The sequence below is a fragment of the Delphinus delphis genome, chromosome 4 (genome assembly GCF_949987515.2).
Source record: "Delphinus delphis chromosome 4, mDelDel1.2, whole genome shotgun sequence".
Lineage (NCBI taxonomy): Eukaryota > Metazoa > Chordata > Mammalia > Artiodactyla > Delphinidae > Delphinus > Delphinus delphis.
This window is the reverse complement of record NC_082686.1, coordinates 127033485-127055634: the sequence shown is the minus strand read 5'-3', so window position 1 is coordinate 127055634 and position 22150 is coordinate 127033485. Positions and strand designations below refer to the sequence as shown.

The 22150-nt window shown below is 40.7% G+C and overlaps 3 protein-coding genes across 3 annotated transcripts in view; 2 read left to right on the top strand and 1 right to left on the bottom strand.

Annotated features, from left to right (window-relative positions):
- The window catches only part of MED12L (mediator complex subunit 12L), a 308809-nt gene that overhangs the window by 71218 nt on the left and 215441 nt on the right, over window positions 1-22150 (bottom strand). The gene's annotated exons all lie outside the window — the stretch shown is intronic.
- P2RY12 (purinergic receptor P2Y12) lies at window positions 607-2601 on the top strand. Its single transcript, XM_060011433.1, has one exon. The coding sequence runs from the start codon at window positions 607-609 to the stop codon at window positions 1615-1617; it is 1011 nt and encodes a 336-aa protein (XP_059867416.1). The 3' UTR covers window positions 1618-2601.
- P2RY13 (purinergic receptor P2Y13) lies at window positions 8185-9775 on the top strand. Its single transcript, XM_060011434.1, has 2 exons — window positions 8185-8301; window positions 8759-9775. The coding sequence occupies exon 2, from the start codon at window positions 8774-8776 to the stop codon at window positions 9773-9775; it is 1002 nt and encodes a 333-aa protein (XP_059867417.1). The 5' UTR covers window positions 8185-8301; window positions 8759-8773.

Below are 22150 nucleotides of genomic sequence, written 5' to 3'. Positions count from 1 at the left end.
TTTAAAATTCTACTCAGCAATTATCGGTCATTTCTCCTTAGAACCCTTTGAAGGTACTAGAGGAAAATGAAGTCCAGGAACAAGGATGGTGTAGGAAAAGTGACTGTGAATAGAAACAAAAAAGTTAGAAGGCGTGGAAATGAAGCTGCAGAAGAACAAAGCACAGCCCGAGTATTTCTCTTCTAGTTTTTATGTATGTGCACTTTTGCCTAAGATCAATAAATGTCCTATAAGAGGCAAAAATTCAAAAAACAAGAAACACAAAGTAGCCACACCTTCACACAGTGTTCTTCAGGCTATTTTATTTTGCTACAGATAAAATATTTGTCACCATGAAATATTTTGAGATTTAATTTTCTGTGTTCTTACTGTCCCAGTGAAGCTCAGACACCTCAATTTTTCTGTGTTCTTACTAACTCCGACCCAGTGGGGATCAGACACCTCAACTTTTCTGTGTTCTTACTAACTCCGACCCAGTGAGGATCAGACACCTCAATTTTTGTCCAAAAATGTTACCCCCCGAGATGAGAGTGAAATCAAAGATCTGGGACTGAAAATAATCACGCCCTCTGTCCCCCTCTAGGTAGCCAAGCAGAAACACAAGCCATGGACAACCTCACCACTGCGGCTGGGAATGGCAGCCTGTGCACCCGAGATTACAAAATCACCCAGGTCCTCTTCCCGCTCTTCTACACCGTGCTGTTTTTCGTTGGACTCATCACAAACAGCCTGGCAATGAGGATTTTCTTTCAAATCCACAGTAAATCCAACTTTATTATTTTCCTTAAGAACACAGTCATTTCTGATCTTCTCATGATTCTGACTTTTCCATTCAAAATCCTCAGCGATGCCAAACTGGGAACAGGACCGCTGAGAGCCTTTGTGTGCCAAGTGACCTCCGTTGTATTTTATTTCACGATGTATATCAGTATCTCATTCCTAGGACTGATAACTATCGATCGCTACCAGAAGACCACCAGGCCATTTAAAACATCCAACCCCAACAATCTCCTGGGGGCTAAGATTCTCTCTGTCGTCATCTGGGCATTCATGTTCTTACTCTCCTTGCCTAACATGATTCTGACCAACAGGAGGCCCAGTGACAAGAATGTGAAGAAATGCTCATTCCTGAAATCAGAGTTTGGTCTGGTCTGGCATGAAATAGTCAATTACATCTGTCAAGTCATTTTCTGGATTAATTTTCTAATTGTCATTGTATGCTACACGCTCATTACAAAAGAACTGTACAAGTCATACGTGAGAACAAGGGGCGTCGGCAAAGTCCCCAAGAAAAAGGTAAACATCAAAGTTTTCATTATCATTGCTGTATTTTTTATTTGTTTCGTTCCTTTCCATTTTGCCCGAATTCCCTACACCCTGAGTCAAACCCGGGATGTCTTTGACTGCTCTGCTGAGAATACTCTGTTCTACGTCAAAGAGAGCACTCTCTGGTTAACTTCCTTAAACGCGTGCCTGGATCCATTCATCTACTTTTTCCTTTGCAAATCCTTCAAAAATTCCTTGATGAGTATGCTGAGATGCTCCAATTCTGCATCCCATAAAAACAGGAAAAAAGGACAGGATGGTGGTGACCCAAGTGAAGAGACCCCAATGTAAACAAACTGAGGTAGTACTTCAGTCTATTAGTGTTTGGAACTCCAAACAGGCAAGCACTATGTGAAAATATTAATACTGACTAAGAAGTAGCTGAGTTAGTCATGATGACTCTTGAAACAAGTAACAGAGGGTGACAAAAGCAATTTTCTTTTACTTGTCCGGTACTGAAAGCAATCTTAAAATGCAGAAAAGTAACTGAACATGTAGCTGTGTAGCAAAACAAACTGCACCCAGTCACCACGCCACATGCAAAACTACACAGAAGTCAGACGTGTGGAGTTTTGGCAAAATGGGTAAACATATAATAACATTTACGGTAATTTTTAAAATATATTACTGATCACAATGCTATTATCAACTTATTGTAATCAACTAAGAATGATAAATCTGATAAAATCTTCTGACCAAATATTATACTTATACACTTATATATGTATATATACTTAAACGTACTTACATATGTATATATATCACAGTCCCTTAACCAAATGCTGACCTATTGTGATACTCATAAGTAACTGGGACATGCAAAGAACAGTAACTACTAACTTCTAATTATAAGTAAAAACTTAAGGGATTTAAACTAATTGAAATGGTAATTGATGAGACTAAATTTTTTTTCATTAAGTAGAGGTTTTAAAACTACCTTCTCAAGAAAAAGAGCAAAAATAGGAAAGCTATTAAAATAGTTGCCTTATGACATTCTAATACCAAAAACTTATGAATATATCCTTAACACCAGAGAAACCAGTTTGCTACTACTTTGACAACTTCAGTAAATACAATACCATCATCGATACTTATCTTTATTAACTAGCTTCTAGAAACTGCCTGCGAGTTGGGTTAATGAACATTTCCCTTATGAGAAAAACAAGTTAAACATGATTATGCAGTTGAACAGTATAACTATTAGCAGGAAAGTGATGAAAATGTCTGGAATTACCTGTTGGTGTAGATAATAAAAAAATTACATTAAACTCTAAAACATACTTTGTGGGAATTTCTTTGTTCAAAGACACTAGATACTATGACTCATCTTTCATATACGCCTACATCAAACCCCTTTAAGAAACGACAGCTGCCAACACAATCCGTTTTATTGCACACTATTGGGCAAAATCTCTTCTGAAGGGGACGTCTCACATCCATTAGTTCATACGTAAATGAAAAAATAGGTCAAACTTATAATGTAGTCTGATTCCCCACAAGCCACATTATTTTTTATTATAAAAAAAGTACGTAACACACTTGGAAGTGGACACGATTCATCTCAGTTATTTAGGCTCCTCAGAGGTGATTCCCAAGTACAAGGCACAGGAACCGATATCTAGATACAATGTGAGAAGAAATAAAAACGGTGAGTTGTAGGAAAAGGAAGTCCACTGAACTCCAATAATAATCTATTTTATTCTGCTGAGTTAAAGTTCAGTACGTAGTTGAACTCATTTAACTCCCTAGATGGTAGCTATTCTCCAGCGGCCACATTTCCTTCTCTGGCACTTCTGCGAGCAAGCACTGGATGTCAGTGGAGATGCATAGTCGACCTGCGGCTGGGCAAAGGCAGTAGCCATTTCTGCCAGATAAACCAATGCAATTCACTCTCATGTCACGTGAGTAAGCACATTCTGTAAGAATACCAGGATACTTGAGCTGGAAGAGAAACTAAGGATCAACTAACCGGACCATCTTACTTTGTATATGGGAAAAGTGAAGGGCAGGTTTACTCCTCAATCCAGTCAAGTCAGGGGTAGAGAGTGGATGAAAGCTGGCCACCTCACGGTGCCAGGGTCACATGAGGTGTCGGGAAACTACAGGATGGGCAGAGATTTCCTGAACAATCTTTCATTTTGGATTAAACTCATTCACTGAGATGACAATTTCCACAAGAGAAAGACAAAAAAAAAAGCAAAACAGAAAAGCTAATGGTATTACAGTACTTTTGTGGAAAAGAAATTGTAAAATGTTTGGAATTATCTATGTTTTTATATATAACGTGAAACATTTACATTAAACTCTAAATCACACTTTGTTGATACTTCTATATCAAACATCAAACTGATCCCATTCAAGACAGACTGAGAGATCAGTATTTATGGAGCACTCATTATACACAGAAAATGTCACTATCTCTAGCTTTAATAACTTTAATATACACACTACATGTCACATTTCACAATAACTTCGAGAGACACAGAGAGAGAGAGAGAGAGAGAGAGAGACGGAGAGAGAGAGAGACGGAGAGAGGGAGATGCCAAATTTTGTAGACTCAGGTTCAGAAGATGAGACAAACAAAATGTAGTCTTGCCCATAGCCTTAGTGGCTAACAAGTCCTAAGGATGCTGGTTATTGGAAGTTTCTCTCAGTGGTTTCTTATATAAACAGTCATAGGCAGCCGTGACAAACTCTAGCCTACAAGCCAAATCTAGCCTAGCACCTGTTTTGTACAGCCTGTGACTTAAGAATGGTTTTTCCATTTTCAAATGTTTTCAGGAGGAAGAATAAAACTTTACGTCGCATTAAAGTATGAAATTCAAGTTTTTGTGTCCATAAGGTTTTATTAGCACACAGGCCACACCCACTCAGGTTTTATCTATGGCTGGTTTCCTGCTACAACAACAGGGTTGAACAGTTGTGACAGGCTGCAGGGTCACAAAACCTAAATATTTACTAACTGGCTATTTAGAAGATTGACAACCCCTGGACTAGAACTCTAAAAACAGGGAGAAAAGCCCTATGTAGAGAAAGAACCCCCTCTTCATGCCTCTCGATGTTTCAGCAGTTTTGCACTGAAAACACCTACAGGTTCCTACGGCTGACCTAGATGATACGGTAACACCCAAAGTGGGAACTGGGATTACAATGAGGCTGGTGGGAACTAAATATATGCAAGTATACTTGCAAGCCGATAAGTAAAGAGAAACAGCCTGACTTTTTTTTAGAAAATGGGAAAAGGGCAAGAAAAAAATCAATTTCCAGGAGAAATACAAATAGGCAATGAAAATATGAAAAGATAGATACCCTCACTAATAAATAAATTTATATTTACATGACACGGCTTTTTTCACCTGTAAGTTTAGAACTGATTTAAAAGATTTTTAGTAATAGTGCTGGATAATCCTACTTGGTGAGACTATAAATGGGTACAGTCTTTCTGGAAAGCTTTTTGAAAATATTCAACATTGCAATGCACAGCTTTTGACCCAGTAATCCCACTTCTAGGAAACTTCTTATAAATATATGTTGGAACAAAATACAAAAATACATGGAGAGGTATTTGCTCTACAGCATGTTTTCAACAGAGGAAAAATGGGGAAAAAAGAAAATCTAAACGTCCATCAGTAACAGCTTAACTAAACTATGGTACCTTTATATAGTGTAACTTTTTAAAAAAAAAACTTGTTAGCAAATCTTCATGTACTAACATGGAACGAAACAAAGAGCTAATATGTCAATACATAAATATATACATATATATTTGCACACACACTGGTAGGTATATGTAAAGGGAATTAACTTTCACTTTCTACTACATATGTCTATATTTGAATTCTTTACACTGGTTTTCCTTTTATAATAAAATTATGAAACTGGATATTAATATATGTGTTTCAGATAGTAGTGTGAATTTATTGCCTGTTTCCAGTTCTATGTAGAGATTTTCTAACATTAAATTTATTCATACACAGATCACTGCAGTTAATGTTAAACTGCATAATTTATTTTAGATTATTACCACCTTGGGCTAATTCATTGTGGGATTTTAAACACTTTCATATAATCTGAGAAAGTACCGTGGTATCCTTTGATGGGAAGTAAAAGGCTCTTCTATGAGTACAGGAGTTCCCACTTTGCCTTTCATTCCAAATGAAAGCAAATACTTCCACATCTTTTCAATTGTCATTTATATGGTAGTGGTTACATCAACATGAACATTATACTGTTGACTCTGATCCAAAAGACAATCCCTAAGGAGACAGCAAATGCAAAAAGTAGTTTATTCCCATTTGGCAGGCTTCTAATTTCTATGACTTTTCCTTACATATTTGATTCTCTCCTGATCCTACTGCTATGAACCAATTTACGTTTTCAACCTGGCACCTCACTTTGAGACTAAGAGTTTCACAAGTCCCTGAAACTTTATAGTGGATTCTATCTCCTCACTCATCAATCAGTAATACGCAGCTCAAAAACTCCAGAATTTGGTAAACAATTCCACATTCACCCTGTCTCTGGCTTCTGGCAGACAGGAGAGAGAGAGGCTGGTTCCAAGCGGGGGCTCTGAAACCAGACCATGAGGGTTTACAGTGGGCTTTGGTTGCAGGACTTTGGGCAAACTGCTTAACGTCTGCACCTCCATTTTCTCATCTGTAAAATGGGACGGATCTCTGAGACTGCTGTAAGAATTAAATAAGACCAGATAATCCCTTATAAAGTCTAGCTTGTGTGATTTAATTGGTTTTGACTAAATTCCCTTTGAGCTTGATAGGATTTTAAATGTTTAGTTTAGGAGCTTGCCAAATCGGAATAATTTCTAGGACCCTTCATCCGTTATCTTCTGTGATTCACTCCTGTCTTTTGTGCACTATCCCCACAGGTGCACACAGTATTCCATTTTTCTTTTAATTTCATTTAACAAGAAACTTACTAACACGTACCATTTGACGGACATTATTCAAAGCACCTGACAAACGTTCACTCATGTTATCCCCTCAACAACCCTATAAAGCAAATACTATTACTTATTTTCATCGTGAAGAGGGGGCACTGGTTTCACAGAGAGCATAAGTCACTTGACCAAAGTCACAAGTAAAGGTGGAATAAGGAAATGAACCCAGGCCCTCTGGCTCCTGAGGCGGTGCTCCTGTCCCATCACAGCCTCTAAGGTACGGCATCAAGGGTGAAGGACCCTCCCTCAGGGGGCACCAGCACCACTGCGAACTAAGAGACTGTTGGCTAATACGTCTGAAGCACGTGGACATAAAGGAGTGAGTGATTTGTTGGATACTTACTACAGTCAAACATTGTGAAACCTAGTACATTTAAGAGAAGATACTTCTGTAACTCTAGAAACGCCACCGTAAATCAGTTCCTCCTCTTAGGTTTCCCGCATTTCGGCATTTTGAAATTTGACCAAAAAGTGATTTCCAGTTTTCATATTATGAAACTATCTTGTACAGCATTTCCCTTGTTTAAATTGAAACTATTCTGAACCTGCATCTAAATAATGGATTTGGAGCCATTAGGAAATTTATACTTAATTGACATAGATCTAATCCCTCTACTTAAATTTTTTTAAGTTTGCTTTTATTCTCTACTGAAGCAAATAAAAGGATATATGTTTAAATTATGTTCCATTACATTAATAAAATCCAGAATCTGTATTTCCCAAGGATCAATTTATTTGAATCAAACACCAATTTTTCAGACTGTGCCACCACACTGGGTAGTTCCAACCAAAATTATCAGGCATCCTATTCCCTCATAAAAATGTCTGGTGGGATATGTAATTTTATTCTCAGGATTCCAAGCTAAGTCACCCAAAATGCTCGATCAAGCCAACGCGACGGTCTGGTCAAATTCTGTGGTAAAACTCATAGCAAGAAATATGAAGTGAAACTCACCATGGAGAACTCTACATTCCCTCATAGGATCTTCTGATTTCCTCTTTCCCTTTATCTATCTGGGGAGCAAACATTTCTTCACAGACAACAGCTTTCTCTATACAAAAGCAGCAATTACATACTTCGAAAAGTTTTATAGAACTTGACCCAACGTTGACTGATGAAATTCCTGAAGTTTTCAGCACTTGGCATACAATCACAAATAAAGAAGAGACTTCCAAAAATGGCTTTCTAATAAGTGAAACAGTATATCTCCATTTAAATCTGCAATTCGCTCACCAGAGCAGTGAGTGGCTAACATTTTTTTCATGCTTCATATATAGTCAGCACTATTCTAGGCACTCATCTCAGCCTCTCAACACTGAGGTATGTACTATTATTAAACCCATTATACAGATGGGGAAAATGAGGCACAGAGCTACTAAATCATTTGTCTATAATCTACTACCCAATAATTGGTGAATCTGGAATTCTAACCCCCCAAAATTTGGGTCTTATAGCCCTTAACTCTTAGACGATACATCCTCTTATCTCTCAGAGATCGAAAGACCAAAAGACTAAGATACATGTCTACAGAAATAATCAGGTCATACCTAATGAACACACATTTCTGAAAAAAGCAGGCTACAAGGATGCAGATGACGATGCTGTCTGATTTTAGAGTCAACTCTTATTCTCCTACAATTTGGGGCTGTTTTCTGTACATTTCTCCCTATTATTATATACAAAAGGCACTAAAAATTCCATTGAACATGTAGAGAAGATAAACTGCAGGGAAGTTATTATATGAGAAAATATAGAAACAACTGCAACTAAACTGACTTACTCAAACCAGAGCAGATTAACAGTATATAAGTTTAAAATGAGAGAGCTTCCTTATTAGAAAATCCCCCAAAGGTTTGCATGTGAAGAGGTTCTAATGGATCACACTGCACACGTGAAAATGAGGAAGGAAACTGGGTATAAGAAAGCAGAACGACATTTGCTTCACATGGCCTTCATGGGCTGAACTAATGACTGCCTCGATCGGAAGACACTGAGCTGAGCATCCTCCCAAACAAAGGTGAATTTCAGCTGTTATTATGAGTGGCTTGCTTATAAATGATGGCATAGGTTCAAGGGGGAAAAAAATGCTTTAAGGTTAACATTCTACAAACCTTAGATTATGAGCCTAGGAAATTACATAAGGTACAGCAATCTGACATGAGTAACTTTACCTCTTAGCCAGCTTTGTTTTACTGCCATGCCAAAAGCCGAACTTGTGAATGGGGTAGAACCAGTTATTTGGATTTCATCAGGGTGTGAAAGTAATGGTACTGTTACAAGTACCAAAAATGTACTATGTGCTTTAAAAATTCTGGCCAGAAACAACATGGGACTTCTCAAATGATCTATTAAATGGGATGAAGACATGTAAGGTGCTAACATGCTGCAAACCTAAAGTCTGCTTTTAACAAGTAGTGTTTTGAAATCATGAAATGCTTCTTGTTTTACTGTGTGTGTATGTTTATGTGTAACAGCTGACATTGGAAAGCATGAACGACACAGTGATGAAGGGCTTCAACGGGTCTGAGAGGTGCCCCAGGGACATGAAGGCAGCGCACCTGGTGTTCCCAGCCATCTACACTGTCGTTTTCTTCATGGGCACCCTGCTGAACACTTTGGCCCTGTGGGTGTTCATTCACATCCCCAGCTCCTCCACCTTCATTGTCTACCTCAAAAATACTCTGGTGGCCGACTTGATCATGACGCTCATGCTTCCGTTTAAAATCCTCTCAGACGCGCGCCTCGGACCCTGGCAGCTCAGAGCCTTTGTGTGTCGTTTCTCTGCCGTCGTCTTTTATGAGACCATGTATGTGGGCATCACACTGCTGGGGCTCATAGCCTTTGACAGGTTCCTCAAGATCATCAGACCTTTTGGAAAATTTTTCGTACAAAAACCTGCTTTTGCAAAAGTGGTCTCAACCCTCATCTGGCTCTTTTTGTTCCTCCTCTCCCTGCCAAATATGATCTTAAGCAACAAGGAAGCAACACCGTCATCTGTGAAAAAGTGTGCCTCCTTAAAGGGTCCTCTTGGGCTGAAATGGCATGAAGTGGTGAACTACATTTCCCAGTTCATTTTCTGGACTGTTTTTGTCCTAATGCTTCTATGCTATACGGTGATTGCAAAAAAGGTATACAATTCTTATAGAAAGTCCAAGAGGAAGGGCAGCAAAAACAGTAAAAGGCTAGAAGGTAAAGTATTTGTTGTCGTGGCTGTCTTCTTTGTGTGTTTCGCTCCATTTCATTTCGCCAGAGTCCCATATACTCACAGTCAAACCAACCGTAAGACTGACTGTCGATTGCAAAATCAACTGTTTCTAGCTAAAGAAACCACCCTTTTTTTGGCAGCAACTAACATTTGCATGGATCCCTTAATATATATATTCTTATGTAAAAAATTCACAGAGAGGCTACCATGTATGAAAGGGAGAAAGATTGCAGCATCCACCCAGGAAAAGCCTACGAGTCAGTCAGACAATATAACCCTAAGCTGATAACTTTATCATGGTTAACGATTGACTGACAAGACTTCAAAAGACAATTTACTTGGAAATCAAATGTAAGCAGTGAAAGAAAAGATGGCTTTGAGCAAATGCTTTCTTACATTTTACTATCCTCGCGTACAGAAAGGATTATATAAATTTTAATTCCACGTAGATCTATTCATAAGCCGAAATGAAGTATCCGTAAGAGAATGCAACGGGAAGCAAACAGCCACTAGAAGTCACCTTTTCAAGAGTGTTCACTTACACTTTGGAAAAGATTTATCGTGGGGAAATGTATATTCCTAAAAATACATATCTTCTAATTATGAAAAATACATTCCTCCACTCTAAAACACCTCACATTCTTCTGCACATGTAATTCAAACAATGCTACTGCTTTTGTATCCCACCTGCTGATTTAAAAAGAAAAAAACCCGAAAAACCCACCTTGTGAGTCCTTTGGTGAAAACTGAGGCTAGAGGTTGAAAGGGATGCTAGATGTAAAGCGTCTGGGGAATAGGTCAGAAAGCCCAGATACCTGGTGAAGGCACTTCTTCTTAGAGTTACAAACAGCCTCTTCCCCAGTACGCAGCTACACCATAGGAGGCACGAGCGGCATTACTAAGCCACATAAAACATTGTACTGTAACACTTCGCTTACATCCTGAGTGTGTACAAATTCAAGGGCAAGAATACTGTATTCTGATTCTTTGGAATCGCCCCTCTGCCCAGCAAATACTCTAACGGTGGTTGAATATTCCACCTACTCAGCAAAGCCTTCCTGGGCCAGCACCTCCATGCTCCTTCCTCATGTCTCTGGGTGAAAATAATTACCTCTTCCACTGCTTGGGTATGTTAGGGCCCTCAATGCCGAGTTCCTTTTACTAGCTTGCTGTATTCTTTTTTTTTTTTTAATAGATTTATTTATTTATCTTTGGCTGCACTGGGTCTTCGTTGCTGTGAGCGGGCTTTCTCTAGTTACGGCGAGTGGAGGCTACTCTTCGTTGTGGTGCGGGGGCTTCTCACTGCGGTGGCGTCTCGTTGCAGAGCATGGGCTCTAGGCACGCGGGCTTCAGTAGTTGTGGCACGCGGGCTTCAGTAGTCGTGGCTCACGGGCTCAGTAGTTGTGGCCCGCGGGCTCTAGAGCGCAGGCTCAGTAGTTGTGGCGCGTGGGCTTAGTTGCTCCACGGCATGTGGGATCTTCCCAGACCAGGGCTCGAATCCGTGTCCCCTGCATTGGCAGGCAGATTCTCATCTACTGTGCCACCAGGGAAGTCCCTAGCTTGCTGTATTCTTGACTGCATCCTCCAAAGATGGTTAGGATTTTTTAAGAAAGACAACATATTTTGAAGACAGAAAATATGTCATGTTTTTTTGGTATCTCCCACAATACTTCCCACAGAGGATAAATTACAAATGTCTTAAATAGAATATGTCATCGTTATGCCATTCTTGGTACACATATAGATAGAACTGCTGACCCACGATCAGTAACATCTATACTGGGAAATTTTTAGAGGATGGTGACCTACTTGTACTTATTTACCTCCATATGTTTTCCTGAATCCCTCTGTGGTTCAAAAAAGAGCTGCTAAAGTATGTTTATCTGGAATTGTAGATGCTGATTTGCACCTTCTAGATAAAATGTACAAAGGAGTAGTCATGCTCTGTAGAAGTGCCACTAGTTCCAATACAACCATCAGACTGTGAACTCCAGGCCTCTTTCCATGGCCTCAAAGGCCCTGAAGGCCCTGGATCTTGTCCACCTTTCTGGCCTTTTTTCCTAAGCATTCTTCCATCCTTGGAAATTCATACTCTTGTGTAAGTTTATAATTATCAGAAAATGCCATGCTCCTTTTTTGCCCCCATGTCATTGCACTTGCAAATTTCCCTCTGACTCACCAAGAAAACTCTTATCCATCCGTGGAACCCTAAGTTGCCATCACTTAAACCATGAAATCTCATCTGGCTAAATTCCCACCACCACCTCAAATCCAATCACTCCATCATCTGTGTGTTGTCACACCTCAATTATTATAATGATCACACTGCTTTGTAATTACTGGCTCATATATGTATCAACTCTTTTCATACCTTATGTGTACTTTTGAGAACAGAAATTGTGTCTCCTTGTGCAATCAATAAATATTTGATAAAATGCCAAACTGGCTTTATTTTTACATACTAGAGAAGCAAAAGGGAAGCCAATTTTCACTGATGTTTTTCTTATCAAATGATAATATAAACTTCTTGAAAGCTCAAGCTCTTTTTAGTTGGTCTCCTATGCATGTACACAGGGGCCTGGGAAGTGTGGGTGTTCTTGGGTTCACTAGTGAATGACCGGGAAGGAAGCAGGATTATTAAACAGTACACGTATAGCTTGGGGGCTAACGTCTATCATCATTTCAGTTTTAAAGCTATTGACAAAATGCTTTAGCTATGTATTGTCGGTTTTGGTTAAGTAAAATTTGTAACTGTAGCATATTACCATCACCAAAACTCTTAGAAAGTACTTTGACATCTGATTTTCATTTGCTAAAATAAAAGAATTAAGTCATGATAACTATTAGAGATGTCACTAAATCCATGTTACCTTTACTGAGTACATTATACAATCATGAGCAGACTCTAATAATGTATAAGTAACTGCATCTAAGCCACATTTCAAACTATGCTTGGGAATATGACCCATGTATTTCAGCCCTAATAATACTTTCAAAATACACTGAATGGATATAGATAATGAATATAATTTTTGGGAAAGATCTTTCAAGATAAAATTTCAATAGGAAATGTGTCCACCACAAATGCAAATATTTCATTAAATTATAATAATATTACAGTCAAAAGCAGAGTTCCTGACGTGTAAAATGAAATAATCTACCAAGAACTTAGAGAAGAGTCAGCTTAAAATCACATTCACAGAATGAAGAACAACTATTTGAGGAGAGCTTCCCAGACTAGCAATCACAAATACTAAAATCTAGAATACTTACAGAATGGGGAACTATACCATAGCCATTAATGAGACATAGAAGCGAGGGAAAAGTGGAAAAAAACATTAGTAGCTTTGGTAAAGTCTGTAAGCTCAGAGCACAATTAAGGGCTTCTGTCAAAAGCTAAACTGTCATCATTTTGACTGGATAAGGCCTTCCAAATACCCCTGATGCAGGAGAAGTGGGAGAGGATATTGTCCCATGCAGAATTAGTCTTCAGAAACCAAGAGAAATTACTGTAAAAGGGGAAGGAATTCTGCCCATTTTTTGATTGGGTTGTTTGCTGTGATGGTATTAAGCTGCATGAGTTGTTTGTAAATTTTGGAGACTAATCCCTTGTCAGTCACATCATTTGCAAATATTTTCTCCCAATCTGTGGGTTGTCTTTTCATTTTGTTTATGGTTTCCTTCGTTGTGCAAAAGCTTTTGAGTTTAATTAGGTTCCATTTGTTATTTTTATTTCCATTACTCTGGGAGACAAATCAAAAAACATTGCTGCGATTTATGTCAGAGAGTGCTCTGCCTAGGTTTTCCTCTAAGAGTTTTATAGTGTCCAGTCTCACATTTAGGTCTTTAATCCTCTTTGAGTTTATTTTTGTGTATGGTATTAGAGAATATTCTAGTTTCATTCTGTTACATGTAGCTGTCCAGTTTTCCCAGCACCATTTATTGAAGAGACTGTCTTTCCCCCATTGTATAGTCTTGCCTCCTTTGTCATAGATTAATTGACCACAGGTGCATGGGTTTATTTCTGGGCTTTCTATCCTGTTCCATTGATGTATTTTTTTATGTTCTGTGCCAGTACCATTACTGTTTTTATGACTGTAGCTTTGTAGAATAGTCTGAAGTCAGGGAGCCTGATTCCTCCAGCTCCTTTTCTCTTTCTCAAGATTCCTTTGGCTATTTGGGGTCTTTTGTGTTTCCATACAAACTGTGAAATTTTTTGTTCTAGTTCTGTGAAAAATGCCATTGGTAATTTGATAGGGATTGCACTGAATCTGTAGATTGCCTTGGGTAGTACAGTTATTTTGACAATATTGATTCTTCCAATCCAAGAACATGGTATATGTCTGTGTGGTCTGTGATTTCTTTCATCAGTGTCTTATAATTTTCAGAGTACAGGTCTTTTGTCTCTTTAGGTAGGTTTATTCCTAGGTATTTTATTCTTTTTGATGAGATCGTAAATGGGATCGTTTCTTGAATTTCTCTCTCTGATCATTCACTGTTAGTGTAGAGAAATGCAACGGATAAATAGACATTTCTCCAAAGAAGACATACAGATGGCCAAGAGGCACATGACAAGGTGTTCAACATCGCTGTTAGAGAAATGCAAATCAAAACTACAATAAGATATCACCTCACACCAGTCAAAATAGCCACCAACAAAAAATCCACAAATAACAAATGTTGGAGAGGGTGTGAAGAGAAGGGAACCCTCCTACACTGTTGGTGGGAATGTACATTGGTACAACCACTATGGAGAACAGTATGAGGGTTCCTTAAAAACCTAAAAGTAGAGCTACCATATGATCCTGCAATCCCACTCCTGGGCATATATCCAGACAAAAACATGGTCTGAAAGGATACATGCACCCCAATGTTCACTGCAGCACCATTTACAATAGCCAAGACATGGAAGCAACCTAAATGTCCATCGACAGATGACTGGATAAAGAAGATGTGATACATATATACAATGGAATATTACTCAGCCATTAAAAAGAATGAAATAATGCCATTTGCAGCAACATGGATGGACCCTAAAGATTGTCATACTGAGCGAAGTCAGACAGGGAAAGAGAAATAGCGTATGATATCACTTATATGCAGAATCTAAAAAGAAATGATACAAATGAACTTATTTACAAAACAGAAACAGACTCACACACTTAGAGAACTAACTTATGGTTACCAGGGGGGATGGGTGGGTTGGGGGAGGGATAGACTGGGAGTTTGGGATTGACATGTACACACTGCTATATTTAAAATGGGGAACTCAATATTATGTAACAAGCTAAACGGGAAAAGAATTTGAAAAAGGATAGATACATGTATATGTATAACTGAATCACTTTGCTGTACACCTGAAACTATCACAACATTGTTAATCAACTATACTCCAATATAAAATAAAAAGTTAAAAAAATAAAATAATGAAAACAAAGGCGGAGGCTGGGGAGGAAGAGGCAGAGAAGCAGTGTGAATTCCCAACTCAAAGACGTTAGATGGCCGATAAAGTGATCATGACATCAGAATATAAATTATTCAGTCTTATTAATCTCATCACTTCATATATTCCATATGCATTTGAAAGCAGCTCCTTCCATAACTTTCTAAAATCTTCTTTCTAAAAATGCCTGACCATCAACCCAGGTAAACTGTACTCTTCCAGTAAGTTAATAGATCAAAGCTCACATAGATTAGATCTTAACAGAACAAAAGCCCCACAGCAGAGGAACCTGCACCCAGCTGTGTTTAATAGCTAAGGGAGTACACACTGAAAAGACAGCAGCCCTTACAAATCAACTGAAGTGCCTGGAAACACAACTCCACTTTTTAAATTTTACATGGAAACCAAATGTAGGTAATGTGAATATAGGACACACGTGTTAAATCAGTAGTTTTCAAACTTTAGCAGGTACCAGAGCCAGCTAGAAGGATTCTTAAAACACAGATTGCAAGGCCCACCTCCAGAGTTTCTGATTCAGTAGGTCTGGGGTGAAGCCTGGGAATAAGTTTCCAGGAGATAAGGATGCTACCGATTTGGGCCACATGTTAAGAACCCCTGTGCTAAAAGTTCCTTGAGGTTCATACATCCGTAAGGACTGATTCACAGCACAGCACTGCACTCCTGGACATGAGTGCCCAAGGGTGAGATCTGTCAACAGGAGACAAACAACATTGTTACAAAGAGAGCAGGACAGATATAAGGTGACAGGCAGTGGCAGGAACTACAGCTACCTGGAAAGTTCACGTCCCACTTAGGGGGGCATCTACTACTCAGTGCCAGCTGTTGGCACGGGAGGGAACTGGGGCCCAGGGTTGCCAGTGGGTAGCCACAGCAGCAGTAAAACCAGCATCAGCAACGACAAAAACAGCACACATTACTTACTATTTACTAGGTACCAGGCAAGCATGCCAAGAGCTTTAAATATACTGGTCCGTTTAATAATCCCAGGGAGCCTATCAGGTGCTATTGTTATTTCCATTTTAGAGATAAAGAAGTTGAGAAACAGAGAAGTTAAGCAACTGGCATGGGGTCACACGACTTATAAGTAGCAGGGCTAGGACTCTTAATTCAGACTCTGGCTTCTGAGCTCATATTCTTTTTTTCTTTTCTTTTTTTTTTTTTTTTTTGCGGTACGCGGGCCTCTCGCTGTTGTGGCCTCTCCCGTTGCGGAGCACAGGCTCCGGACGCGCAGGCTCAGCGGCCATGGCTCACGGGCCCAGCCGCTCCGCGGCATGTGGGAGCTTCCCGGACCGGGGCACGAACCCGCGTCCCCTGCATCGGCAGGCGGACTCTCAACCACTGTGCCACCAGGGAAGCCCCTCTGAGCTCATGTTCTTAACCACTATATTGACAATCGCAGATCTTCTAATGTTTTCAAGAGAAATCATAAATCCAGTCCACTCCGCCATATTTCCTGTTATTTTCAAAGCTTCCGTAGTCACCCCTCACACTCCCTGAATCCCACAAAACAGTACCTTCACGTGTGGACCCTAGTGGTCCGCATGCTGCCAGCTAATCATCCTTGACCTAGAAGCTGACAAGCACCTCCCAGGACCTTACACTCCTTTACTGAATGCTTGCTATGTGCCACGCACCATGTTACGTATGCACCTTACAAGGGTTATCACCTTTCTACTTCTCACTATTACCCCAGGAGACAGATACTACAGGGCTCCCTGTTGAGGAGAAAAAAAAGAAAAGAAAACGGAGGCACCAAGTGAACAGATACCTTGACCCTGGTGCCCACTACCCCACCAGCAAGCAGAAGCAGAGCTGGGACAGACACCCCGGAAGGTGGCCGCAAGACCACACCTCAGTGGCTCTGCTGCACTGCCTCTCTGACAGTCGGGACAAACCTAATTCCTCAAGGGGTGACACCTCAAGCCCCAGCTGTGAGAATGGTGAAGAGGGGGGCTCCTGAAAAGGGAGGTCTCAACACAGGAAAAGTTTCAACAGCTCAGGGGTATGAACAGACCAACCATGGACCTTCTGAGCCCTCTGGGGGCCCCTCTGGTTCTTAAGAGGAGTAACAGCCCAAAGAGTGGGTTGACTCGCTCATTTAGCCCATCACTCCTTCATCGTGTGCTTCGTGCAGGGCCCTTGGCCTCCCTGGAAGCCGCACACACACCATAATGAATCCAAACGTGGTTCGTGGAATAAGAGACATAATTAGCTCACCCAAGAAGCTCGGAGGAAAAGGCCGCTATTGCCAAATGGAGAAACTGAGCAAGGGCTCACAGGAGATGGACGTGTGAACTGGACCCCGGGGGAAAAACAGAGGCTTCGGAAGGGAACCCCGCGCTGCTCTGAGCAGTTTGGAGGAAGGCTCAGGTGAGGGTGGGCGCTGTGCTACAGCCGAGCAAGAGGGGCCAGGAGGGCCTGAGGCTGCAGCACGTGTGTGGCGAAGACAAGCCTGGGAAGGGAACTGGGACCTCGGTGCACAGCACTTCCGGGTTGCTGGGGTGTTCGGAGCTCTCCGTGAGCCACTGAAGGTGGCTGAAGTGAAGACTACTGTTCTCTATGCCGTGCTTTAGCAAAAGCAACTTGCCGGCAATAGGCAGTTCTGAATTAACGGAGCCACTGAGGCCAAGAGAGCAGTTAAAGAAGTCTTCCATCTATGCAGGCGAGAGCCAAGGGGAAAGAAATCTGACATGGAACTTAGAGACATTTTCAAAAAGAGACAAAGGTCTTGAGTCCAAGATCACTGGAGAGTATGGGTTTACATGTAAAACGTATGTGATTGATACGCAAAATGTATTCTCAATGGGGTCCATAATCCCCATCACACCCCCTCCCAATCGAGAGTCATTGCTTTGAAGAAACTTAGCTTGGGTGATGTCCTTGATCGTGACGGGCGTGTTGAATGTGAAGTCCTAGTGAGAGAGCTGGGTCAAGGAGTCCAGCTAGTAGGGGCAAAATATGGATCCAGGGCTCTGAAGACAGGGCTAGATCAGAAGCCAAGGGAATCATCTTTTCTAAGAAAGGGAGAGAACAAGGAATGAGCTAAGCACCTCAGAAGCCATGCTGCACCAGTCTCGTGACAGACGAGATAGAAAGAGAGGAGCGATGCCTGGGATTGTGGGGGCGGGGATTGCCGACAAGGAGCACCAAGACGTTCCTTGGGAAACTGAGGAACAAGAGAAGTTCGAGGAGGAAATGAGAGTCAGCAGAATCCCACAGTCTGGGAAGGTCAAATGTGACAAATCTACAACTAACTGTGAGGTCAGTGGTCACTCTAAGAAGGAGGTGGCGTAGAGCCCCAGTCTGCAATAGGAAGGGCGGGACGACAAGCTACTCTTGTGAACTCAGTTCACAGGAGTTCCAAGGAGGAAATAAGAACAGCTGTTATATTAGCTCGGCCTTTTCCAAGGGTTTCTAAGAATAGGTGGAGTAGTAGCTCCTTGCCATGCTTCCTATGCAGTACAGTGTGAAGATGCTCCATGTGAAATGGCCCACAGAGCAGAGGCGCAAATCACATGGTGAGTGTCACCACACGACCAAGAGAACCAGCTTCAGTCAGAAAATGGGTGTGCCCTGGGCTTCCCTGGTGGCGCAGTGGTTGAGAGTCCGCCTGCCGATGCAGGGGATGTGGGTTCGTGCCCCGGTCCGGGAAGCTCCCACATGCCGCGGAGCGGCTGGGCCCGTGAGACATGGCTGCTGAGCCTGCGCGTCCGGAGCCTGTGCTCCGCAATGGGAGAGGCCACAACAGTGAGAGGCCCGCGTACCGCAAAAAACAGGAAAAAAAAAAAAAAAAAAAGGGTGTGCCAACACCCATGTGTCAGATAATCAAAATATTATGAACTTAACCTTGACTTTCTAGTTGCAGAATGTTTTTAAATTTTTAATCATTCCAACTTTATATTCATAAAAACACCCCCATTCGTATTCATTTACTTACTCTCCCTCTGATCAAAAAAAAAAAAAAGCTACTGTTCACTAAGTACCAACCAAGTTTCAAACACTGTAGGAATTATCCTATAGTGTATTATCTCATTTAAACTTTACAATCTTACAAGGTAGCCATTTTTCAGAAGAAGAAATTGAAGCTCAGATATAATAATGATTTGCCCAAAGTAAGAAAGCACCTAAGTGGAGAGGCTGAAATCCACACTGGAAACTATGTGATACCAGTTACTGAGCTCTTATCAAGGCTGACACCGCCCCTCACAAGAAGATTTCCAAAGTGAGGAACTGGCCGGGTATAGAAGAGAGTATCAGTATGAGGGCGGAGGTCAGATGCAGGCACGTCTCCAGAGTCAGTCGCCAAACCATCCCTCCCCTTTAACTGACCATTACACATGAAGTTCTCATACCAGAAAAAGGTAACTGCTTTATTGAAAGCAAACCTAATAGATACAAATCATTTCAAATGACAGATTAAACACAGTAATTCAAGCACAGAGACCTAAAGATACCAATCTCAGCCAGGAAACATTAAAGGGTTTGTAATAATTATACTCAGCACGAATTCTCAGCAACTGGATGGTGAGCCACAGTTAGAACGATTTTTGTGTACAGAGAGGTGGAACAGGAAGATCTGGAGAGGATTTTACTGCAGCCCTTGTTGTATGTTCTGGCTACATGCAAAGGACATGGGCATCCCAGACAGATCATTTGAGCTATGTGTCAATTAGATCCCTGCTCATCTTTGTCTTGTAATGATGAGTTCATGTACTGTGAAAGACTAAGAGGTCCTTCGTGTGTGCATTTTCCTTTCAGAAAAAATGGATACATCAGAGATTACAGAGACAGAGAAAATTAGACTGCAGTACCAATTCTCTGCCTAGCAGCGTTGGAGGAAGCAACACTGTGCCCAGGTCCAGGCCAATGCAGCGAAGCCAAATAAAGGGAGGAGAGAGCAGGCAGTCATATGCAAGGCAGAAATGACTAGAAGACCAAGGTAAGCCTTAGCAATGCATTTGCCAGTGCCTCACACTAAAAAGGGGGGAGGTAGGAATAGGGTTAAAAAAGTTTATTCTGGGATTTAGGAAGACGTATCAACACCATTACCTATTTTCATTCCTTTAAAGGGATGAAACATTAGAAACCTTCTCTCCTTGAGTGCTTCTGTCTCTTTAAGAATATATTTTGAAAGATTATAGAAATTCTCATCTAAAATTCTGTGATTAAACCAGAACCTTAGTTTTACAGAAAACTGAAGCCGGGAAAAGTTGAATGAGTTTGTCCAGTATCCCAGAGAAAAAGTGAGTTTGGATCCACGAACCAGGTCTCTGTCCAAAACAAGAGTATAGATATCCCCATTTGATTTCAAAGTTCCAAACCCCAAGGTAGACTTCAGGGTAATATATTCAAACTGCCTCAGAAACATTTGAAAGCATCTCCTTACTAAGTGACCCACAGGATGGACCTAGCGAATACAGAGCAAACCAATTTTCAAAAGCCAAGGAGATTTAAAAAAAAAAAAAGCAGAAAGATTTAGAATAAAAGAGTAAACTAGAAAAACACAACGTGTGACCACTGATTAGTTCTGCCTCAAAAAATTGTAAAGAATGTTACTGGGAAAAAGCAAAATTCAGACTGAATATTGTGAGTAGGCAGGAGAAAATCCCTTTTTTTGTTGGTTTTTTGGGGGCTGTGCTGTGTGGTTTGCAGGATCTTACTTCCCCTACCAGGTACTGAACCCACGCCCTGGGCAGCGAAAACACAGAGTCCTAACCGCTGGACCACCAGGGAATTTCCAGGTAGGAGAATATCCTCGTTTTTAGGAAATACATGCTGAAGCAGTTAGGGGTGGGACATCTGTCACAATGACTGCAACTTCAAACAGGTCTCCCCACAAATATGTGTGTTGAGGGGGAGGGTGGGGGAGGGCGTGAAAAATGTCAATGGGAAAATTTAGATGAAATCTGCTTGAACTATAATTTCAACTTGTCTGTAGGTTTAACATCTTTAAAAGTAACATTATTATAGAAGGACAAAAATCACCTGTAATAAAAAATGAAACACAAAAATTTTTTTAAACATTGTGGTGGTAGAGAAACACAAACACATAGCCTAGGACATCGTCCTATATTCAAAATAAATTTGGGGTTTGTAATAGCTAAACAATATTATTAAAATAGCTTCCTTGCATTTAATAGGATCTTCCATTGAAGCAGCAAGATAATTACTGTTATAAAGTCTCCTGTGGCTTTTATGAAATGTGAGACTTGCTATAAAAATCGGCAGAAAAAAAATTATGCAGGTTAAACTTTTGGTGATTTGAACAATAATAAAGCTATGGGCTGGTTCTTAGCTGCTCTTTTCATCAAAGCATTACACTCTTCTCTGACTAAACCTGTACTACTTCCCTTTTTGAAGGTTATGTAAGACCAGCTTTAACAAGTCCCAACTTGAGATCGGCATAACGTGCTTTAAGACAAATGCATAAAGGGTGCCTCATGTTAACTTTCTCACTACAAGACTTTGTATGGCCAGCCGAAGAGGATTTTAAATACACAATCCCACTGTGACTAAGGCCAGGAAAAGGCTAGTCCATGCCCAGCCCAGCCCACCCTCAGGAGGAGACAAGGAGGGCCACCTACTGCACTGACACCAGCTCCTTCCCTCCCCCTTGTGGAAATCTTAATACAAAACCAACACATACAAAGTCAAGGTGTGTAACCCTGAATTATCAAAACATTTCCCTTCAAATTCAAAACAGAATAGTATATGAAAAATATTATCAGCAGCGATGTAACAAAGGAAAGGTATTTTCTTTAACATTAAAAAACAAACAAACAAAAAAACCGTATTAAGTTAGTTGACAAGTAATAGGACGAAGTTAACCCAGGTCACAAATGTATTAAAATTTAAGGTAGATAACAGAACTGCCTTTATTCCCTCAACAGGAGCTCGTGAAATACTTGTCCACACAAGCTCCTCCACGTGAATTCACGCCCACCACTGGAACTGTGGGGCGATAATCCTCAGAACTTGCAGAGAAGGTCTTTGCCCAACATACTTTCAAGGAGGCTAAACGGGATGTGCTCCTTTGAATTGATGCTTTTAAGGCCGGCAGTTGGTTATTCTGGCAGAGTTCCCGTTTTGAGCAGTACATCATTTACTGTTTATGGATCACAGTGACAAACGGCCAGAAGTGCAACCCCCGAAAAACAAGTCTCTCATCTCAGGCCCGCATGGCACAACTTCCCCCCG